The 9,169-nt window shown below is 37.2% G+C and overlaps 1 protein-coding gene across 1 annotated transcript in view; it reads left to right on the top strand.

Annotated features, from left to right (window-relative positions):
• Positions 1–8,929, top strand: part of RGS18 (regulator of G-protein signaling 18) — a 26,655-nt gene extending 17,726 nt beyond the window's left edge. Inside the window, exons 4-5 of the mRNA XM_006834188.1 lie at positions 6,382–6,548; positions 8,672–8,929. Of these exons, the coding sequence (XP_006834251.1) occupies positions 6,382–6,548; positions 8,672–8,929 (425 nt within the window). The remainder of the gene's footprint in view (positions 1–6,381; positions 6,549–8,671) is intronic.
• The last annotated feature ends 240 nt before the right edge of the window (positions 8,930–9,169 follow it).

The following is a 9,169-nucleotide window of genomic DNA, read 5'->3' as shown; positions in this document are numbered from 1 at the left end:
AAAAATATATATATATATAAAACTTACTGTTTCATATAGTTAATCAATGTGCTTAACAAACCACACCAAAACTTGGTGTTGTAAGGCCATTGTTGTTTTATGCTCATGAACTTTGTGGTTCTGAAATTTGGGCCATGGGGATGGCTTGTCTCTGCTCTGTAATGCCTGGGCCCTCAGTTGGTCAGAATCAAAGAGAGTGATTTTATGGCTGTCAGCTGGCATTATCTGGAACAATCTCATACCTGGCAGCTGAGTCAGGTTATAGACTAGGACTGCAGATGGAGCTGTTGGTCTGAAACCTGGTCTCTACATGGGGCTACTCAGCTTCCTCAGAGCATGGTGAAAAAATTACAAGAAGAAATGCTTCAGGAGAATAAAGCAGTAGTGTATGGCACTTGTATGGCAGCCCCGAAGTTCCATAGCATCACTTCCACACAGTGTTTCAGTTGAGGCAATCACAATGTTCTGCCCTGATCAAAGTGACAAGACATACAGCCCATGACTGGATGAAAGGATGTCAGTGTTACACTGTAATTAGAACATAAATGAATAGACAGCTTTGGGAAATATCAATGCTACACTGGACTAGCTTCTAGAATTAAAGCAAATACTGTAAGAACTAAAGCCTAGGGTCTGACAGAGAACCTAGGGCTACTGATCTCTTTTTTATCTGCCTCCCAATTTTCTTCATTGCTTCTTCTCTTTGTCTGATTGCAAAAGACTCTTGATTTTTCTCAGCATCTGAATATAATTTCCAAAAGAAGGATATTGATTGGCTCCTCTATAAGTCATGTGACCACTCTCTGAACCAACTAAGCTTGCTTGAAAATGAAAAAGTATGATTATACAAACATAAATTGAATTCCCAGGTCATGTGCCTAAGAAGAAAGCTACTGGGTAGTTTATAAGGAGAAGCACCATAGAGGGTTTAACTTACACAGCATTTATGTCAGATTAGTGTATTATCCTGATATTGATCTATAGGATAAGCACTGAACCACACGTTGATTTCAAATGCAAAGGCCAGCGGTTCAAATTCATCAGCTGCTCCTTGGACAACCTATACAGGGTGGCTATGAGTTGGAACCAACTGGACAGCACTTAACAACAATAATGTATTACTATAATAAGTTCTCTACTAACAACTATAGTTGCGAGGTTTTATAGTCTTCTACTGGGCTATCTTCATACCATGCCCTTGTCTTCTGCTTTGCCAATAATCAGCTCTCAAATGTTCGCTTGTTTTCCTATTGGGAGAAAAATTCCCTGGCTCTTATAGCCATACTTTTTTTTGGCTGTTTTCCTTTCCTTTCACCACCCTAACTTTGATATTTCAAAGGGCCACTCTAAAATATCATTTTGCACCATCTTTCCAGTTACAGCTTTGTAGGTGATTGTCATTTTATTATTTGTGACTTTCTCTAGTTCCTTTTTTTTTTTTTTTTTCCACAATCAAACTAAATTTTCCATGGATCTTTTTTCCTTGAACTCATGTTGAGTCAACAATTCAGAAATAATATACTGGGTTGAGAAATATCATAATAAAAATGCCAATGGGGTTTCTGAGTCATTAGTATCATCCAGTGGCAAAGACTGTGAACCTTGAATTGTCTGCATTGGTTCCTCATTAATGATAATCCTTAACATATCAATTAGGTTGTTTTCAGGTGCAAGTACAGAAAATTCAAATGTTGTTTAAAAAATAGGGAGATTATTATTTCATATAAATAGCAAGACTAGAGATGGACCGTCTCAGGGCTGCTTAATTTAGAAGCTCCTCATAAAAGTTCTAGATTCCTTTCATCTCTTGTCCCCTGGAATCTTCAGTGAGCATTTGAATCATTTCAAAACTCATCCCATAGTGATAAGACGGCTACTGAATGATTCAATAATTCACTGATGATTTATTTCAGAAAATTATTACTGAATGATGTCTTCATGTTTAGGATTAAAGATTTTATGGTAAATTAGACAAGGTTCCTCATCTTATGAAGAACCAACACATAGTGACCCTGTATAGGGTTTCCAAGGAGTGGCTGGTGAATTTGAACTGCCGACATTGCAGTTCAAACCAACCTTGAGGTTCAATGCTTATCCTACACTGAGGTCAGATAATTGTTAAATGTCACTCAGAGTTACATTAAGTCAACTCAACAGTAAATACTCAAGTATTTCTTTAGAAGTTGGTGAAGTCTCACCTGGTGAGTTGGTCTCTAAATTAAACATGAATGGATTATAGAGATTAGACCAATGGAACTGAAGTGAGAAGAGAAAACTGTTTCAGGCAAAAGGTAAAGCCAGAGCATTTGTCACATGTATGGAAGTGTAAGTATTTCTCTATGACTGGAGCTTCCACTGTGGAAAAGATAGTGAAAAGAGATGAAGGCACTATTAGAAAATCGTAATATTGTGAATCATCACAGTTAAATTTGTACTACAGAAAGACTGGGATGTGGATAATAAAAGATGGAGGATTCAGAAAGTGAGGAGGGAGATCCCAAATCTTACTATAAAAACTGATGTATAATTATTGTAGTCTGAATAAAACTAATTCCAGATTGCATAAAAATAAACAGATGTAATATATAAAAAGGAGGTAAAATTGAGTTTGATTGTCAATTGGGTGTGAAGGGAGAGAAAAACTGAGAAGCCCTAGTGGAGCAGTGGTTAAATGCTAGTTTGCTAATGGAAAGGTAGGTGATAAAATCCACTAGTCCCTCCACAGGAGAAAGATGTAGCAGTCAGTTTCCATAAAGATTAGAGCTTTAGAAACCATACAAGACAGCTCTACTCTGTCCTAGCTAGTTGCTATCAGTCGCAATGGACTTGAGGGCAGTGGGCTTAATTTTGGGTTTTGAGGATAAGTGCCAAGATTCTAGAAGGCTTATGGGCATGGATGAATAGTGTCATCCAACCACGAATGTATGCAGGGTGGATCCTGGGGAAAGATTATAACTCAGCTGAGACATGATCACTTTGGTGAATAATTCAATGGAGATGCTTACCAGATGCTGAAAGATAAGACCTTTGAACTCAGGAAAGAGATCTGGACTGGAGATGAATTATGAGAATTGTTAAAATATTGACAATAGCTGAATGTTAAAGTGTTAAAGTGATTGCCTAGCAAATGATATTTAAGGGAAGGAGATAACAGATAAACTGAGAAGGATTCAGAGAAGCCACTTATTAGAGGTGTAAGAAGAAAATTACAGACAAATCTATTTCAACCATGCCTGGTGTTGCAGAGGGATCCATAAACATATAGTTTCGGGGGGGGGGGGGGGGAAGTGCTTTGAATGTAACAGTAACTTTTCTTGACAAAGACAATTTAAATAGATATTAATGGATTGGGAAGCCAATAGAGGAGTTTGAAAAAATTAAGAGACCAAGTGTAGAAAATGTAATTGAAAGACTTCATATTTGTGGATAGAAAACTATTAGATAAGTAGCTGTAAGATTATTTGAAGCTAAGAGGAGATTGTTTTTTTTACTAATTCCCTGAAGTTAGAATCTTTTGATGATGTCAAAATTTGACTCAGAGATTTTTGTTTTGTTATTTTACACAACACTTTCTGAAGAATCTTATTTTCTTGACAATACTAACAATAAAGTACACTGGAAACAATAAAAAAATGAAGTTTTGGAAAAATGGAAGAATAGAACCAGAAGAATAGAAGAGGAAGAAAAGGAGAAAGTATGTAGAAAACAGAAAACTGTCAAACTTAACAACTGACAAGGAACAGAGGAAGATAAACCAACACAGATGACAGCACAGAGAAGCAATCAACTAGTATGACCTAGATAATAAGGCTTCCCAGAAGCTTGAGGAGAGTGCTTAAAGTAAGAGGTGGTCAGCATTGCCAAATGCTGACAAGTGAGAAATCCAGAGAAGACTCATGACATTTCTCTGTGTAATAACTTACCTGTGATAGCCAACCAAAGGCCAAAACTAGAAATCTAGGTCAAGTCTAACAAAAAAATTGCTAAAAACCACTTAATTTCAACTCAAATATGAATTCCTCTGAAAACTTTCCAAATGTGAGGGAAGCAAATCTCCCTTTCCTTTGTGTTTCTTCAGGGCAGTTCTTTTATATTATAAAGCATATTCCATGGTATCAAAATTCTTTCGTTTCACCTTTTTATAAACCCTTAGAGCTTCAAGAGGACAGAGATTACGTCACACACATTGTGGTCCGGTGTTTGACACAGTAATTAGAAGATAGAGTGTACTCTCTATATATTTATTAAAAGCAAAATATTCTTCTGTACTAAAAAGTGGAGCATCAGAATTTTTGCTTCCAAGAGGATGGAGTAGGCATATGTTCCCTATTCCTCCCAGGAATATTTTATATCTTGACTTTAGCAATTTCAATATCTCAGTCTCATGTAGGAGTCCTGGTGTGGCACTGTTAAATAAGCACTGGACTGCTAATCACAAGGTCAGTGGTTCAAACCAGCTGCTCCTTGGAAACCCTACACAGGGTTGTTATGAGTTGGAAGAGACTCCATGGTACTTAACAACAACAACAATAAAGTCCTCACGTAGACAGACGTTCTCACAAACAATTAAGCTCTCAACTGCTTGGTGGTGGTTTGAACCCACCAACCTACTCTGTCAAAGAATTACCTAGTGGTCAACTTCCATCAAGACGACAGCCAAGAAAACCCTACGGTACAGTTATGCTATGTGTCATCATCAACTCATTGACACCTAAACAACAGCTACAACAATCAAAATGCCCTGTAGTTATCATTAATGAAAACTGAATAAAGGGCACATGAAATCTCTATGTAGTATTTGTTATAACTACATGTAAATTTGCAATTATCATAAAATAAAAATGTTTGATTTAAAAAAAAAAAAAAATGCCTTCAAGCCAAAGTACATAAACAAAACTGTCAAAGACAATTGAAAGAACTCTTATTTTGAAGTCAGACTATCTTAGGGTTGAACTATGATTCTGTAACTTTTTTGTTTAGCTATATAATCTTCATCTGAACAACTGTGGTTGGCGTAAATTGTTTATTCTTAGCTACTAATGTAAGTGTTGGTAGTTTGAAACCACTCAGGGCACTCCAAAGAAAGGCCTGTCAATTTGCTTTAATCCTTATAGAAGTCAAGACAGCAGGTCTACTCTGTAACACATGTGCTTACAATCTGTTGGAATCGACTTAACAGTAAAGGGTTCACCTTTACCCTACTAAACCTTAAATAATTGGTAACCATCATCATCATTATAACCACCACCAAAACACTTACAATTTACCATGTGCCAAATTTACAGCCTCGGAAACCCTGTACAGGGTTGCTATGAGTCAGAACAGACTCTACCACACATAACCATCAATCACCAGTCACTATTCTGAGCACCTTGCATATTTTAGAACACTTAATTCTCTAAATAACCTTATAATGTAGGTTTCATTATTATCTTAAGTGTATATGTTGGGAAACTGAGGCAAAGAAAGAAAAAGTGATTCACTCACTTAAGATCACACAGTAAATAACAAAACATGAATTTGAACCCAGGCAGCCTGCCATAAGATTTGATAGTTTCCTCTAGCACCTATGGGGCTCAGAAAAAGAGTGAAACAGAAGAAAACATATGTCTAAATACTTAGGAGTTACCACTCAAGTTAACAAACTCTTAAAAATACTTGATTATATTGGTGTGGGTTTTTTTCCCCTTTTCTCTGTGACATATATACTTTGAAACCACTTGGAAGTTAAGGTTTGAATTAAAATTCTCAAAACCCTCACAGTTTCACACCATAAGTATGCTGTACCCTCTTTCTCTTTATATTCATGATTTAGTTCAACACTGTGAGAGTTCTCCAGGCTTGTTTGATAGAACACCCTGACCTGCAAATGGAAGTCCACACTCCTTGGATGTAAGGCCATACTAGCAGGCAGAGTATACTTCGTGGAAGAACACTTGAGGAAAAAGATTATGCAAACCCTGGGCACATGAGATTTTGGGTAGTGAATTCCAGGGTCCTCCTTTCCTGAAGTTTGTTATAGAAATGGGGTGATAAGCTCCAGTTAGTATGTGTTCTTGGTTTTGAGAAACCATACTTCTTTTGGGAGGAATACAACTGAAGAAGACCCAGAGCAAGGTTGGCAAATCTACGTGGGTCCAAGTGTACATGGGATACTGACCTCATTTTAAAAGTGATGATGCTTTTATCTTCCACCATTGAACTTTACAGTTAATTGAGATGAAGTTCCACATGCACATGTTGTACATGTAACATATGTGTTATTGTGCTGGACTAGAGAGAAACCATTCTGTTAATATTTGCAGTTTTACCTTAACGTTAGGTAGTTAATTTCCTCATCGTTAATATTTCATTGCTAAAATATATTATTTCTTTCTGTAGATGGACTGAAAGCTTTTACCAGATTTCTTAAAACTGAATTCAGTGAGGAAAATATTGAATTTTGGATTGCGTGTGAAGATTTCAAGAAAAGCAAGGAACCTCAACAAATTATCCATAAAGCAAAAGTAATATATGAGAAATTTATACAGAATGATGCTCCACAAGAGGTATAGTAAAGAGATGATTATGAAAATATACAACTGCTTGAAAATTCTGTTACGCAGTCTGCTTACATTAAACTGTAATCTCATGCATTTCATCGCTAAGGTCAGGATTGTCTTGAAGCAACAGTGATTTTATGTATGTAAACAGGATGTAGTGTAAGATGTTACCATAGCAGGAAAGATATAATTGAACCCATTCCTCAGAGTTATTTTCATTCTAGGCTTGTGACTACATTTAATTACAGGACTTAGATTGATTCATTTTTACTGATTAATCACTTTAGCACGAACAACCGCTCTGAAAATTAAAGTTTTCTATATCTGATGAAGGCAAGAGACATCAACAAGTTATTATCATTAAATTTATACTCATCTCCCTAGAACAAATTTTGTTTTCCCCAAAAGTTTTATTCCTTCTTCTACTTTGAGATAGAATAAGAAATAAGGTTTTATGACATTTAGATAAGGCAAACCTAATTTGGCAAGGGTTCAAGTTAAAAAAAACAATTATTGTTTTCTTTGACTACAAGTAACTGTGTGATGTGATTTCTAAAATGGCTTTGTTGTTGTTGTTGTTAAGTGCTGTCCCACTGGTTCGGACTCTTAGAAACTCTGTATAGGGTTTCTGAGGAGCTAGCTGATAGGGTTTCTGAGGAGCAGATAGTGGGCTTGAACCCAACCTTATTGTTCACAGTCCAGTGCTGATCCTACAGAATCACACTGTAACAAATTTTACTTGATTGTGATACGGTAGGGTAAGCACTGGGCTGCTAACCACAAGGTCACAGTTCAAACCCACCAGCAGCTCCTTAGAAATCCTGTTGTGTTGTTAAGTGCCGTTGAATCAGTTCCAACCCATAGCAACTCTGTATAGGGTTTCAGAGGAGACACTGGTGAATTTGAACTGCCGGTCTTGCAGTTCAACTGACCTTGTGGTTCAGTGCTAGACCTACAGAGCCACACCAGGACTCCAGAAACTTTATGAATTGGAACTATCTGAAGGCACATAACAACCACAAAAACATCCTCTATAACAATAAAGTGTTGTTGTTGTGAAGTACCATCAAGTCTGTTCCAACACATTGTTGTGGTGATGGTGGTGGTGGTGTGCCGTGGAGTTGATTCCCACTCATAGCAACCCTATATAGGATTTAAAGGAGTGGTTTGTGGATTGAAATGCTAACTTTCAGTTCAAACTGACTTTGAGGTCCAGTGCTATCCTACAGCGCTACACCAGGAGCTTTTAAATACATTGGGAGTCCTTGAATGGAGCTGTAGGATAAGCACTGGACTGCATGGTTCAAAGACCATCAATCACTCATCAGAAACCAATTCGGGGTTTCTAAGAGTCAGAACTGACTCCTTGGCACTTAACAGCAATCAGTTTTCTAAGGATCCCTGGTGGCATGCGGTTAGTAGACCCTATGAATCGAGATCCACTGACACAGTAGGGTTTTGTTTCAGTTAGTTGGTTTTCTGGTAGCACTGTGGATTAAGAGTTGGGATCCTAACCACAAGGTTAGGGGATCAAATACACCAGCCTCCCACAGCAGAAAGGTGAAGCTGTCTACTGTAAAGATTCATAGCTTCCAAAACCCAGTATAGAGTTTCCAAGGAGCAACTGGTGAGCTTGAACCGCCAACCTTGCAATTCAAACCGACTTTGCAGTCCAGCGCATAAACCCATATTGCCACACTCGAATGTATTCCATTATTTTAAGTTAGACAGTGAAAAGGACTAGAAGCATGGGGAGAGAAAACTAGATCAAAAGGCATCCCAGAGTAAATTTATCCTTATACTTGTACATAGGAGCCCTGGTAGCTCAGTGATTAAGCTTTTGGGTCAGTGGTTCTAACCCAACAGTCACTCTATGAGAGAAAGGCTTTACCATCTTCTTCCATAAAAATCACAGCCCTGAAAACCTATGGGCAGTTCCACTCTGTCTTACAGTTATTATGGCCTAGCATCTACCCAACATACAACAACAAGGAGACCCATAAAAGAAAAGGCACACTAACATAATATGTTCACTTCCAACATTGCATCACTCCTGTTCTGATGATTTCTCAAAGGTGTTTACTTAAGTAGATGGATTATAATCAAACTTTTAATTTTTTGTTTCCCAGGTTAATCTTGATTTCCACACCAAAGAAATTATTACAAAGACCATCGCCCAACCCACCCTCCACAGTTTTGATGCTGCACAAAGCAGAGTGTATCAGCTTATGGAACAAGATAGTTACACACGGTTTTTGAAATCTGACATCTATTTAGACTTGGCAGAAGGAAGGCCTCAGAGACCACCAAATATTAGAAGACGATCACGCTCATTCACCTGCAATGAATTCCAAGACATAAAGTCAGATGTTGCCGTTTGGTTCTAAAATAGCTTCATCTGGCTCATTTTGATGGCAAACTCCTAAATTGACCTCAAAGATATAGAATGTTTATGCTAACAAATAGGTACATCCTTTGAACTAAAATACAGCATATAAAAATACTTTAAATTTGTATACCAAAACATTAATACATTTAAACACAAAGTATCTGTAAATACATTCTATAAAACTTTTCATTTGTACTGTTTACAACAAAATCAGAACAACTAGTGACCTTAACTAAAA

This window comes from Chrysochloris asiatica, unplaced genomic scaffold (assembly GCF_000296735.1).
Source record: "Chrysochloris asiatica unplaced genomic scaffold, ChrAsi1.0 scaffold00009, whole genome shotgun sequence".
Taxonomy (NCBI): domain Eukaryota; kingdom Metazoa; phylum Chordata; class Mammalia; order Afrosoricida; family Chrysochloridae; genus Chrysochloris; species Chrysochloris asiatica.
Note: the sequence above shows the minus strand (reverse complement) of the source record. Positions and strands in the feature narration are given on the sequence as shown.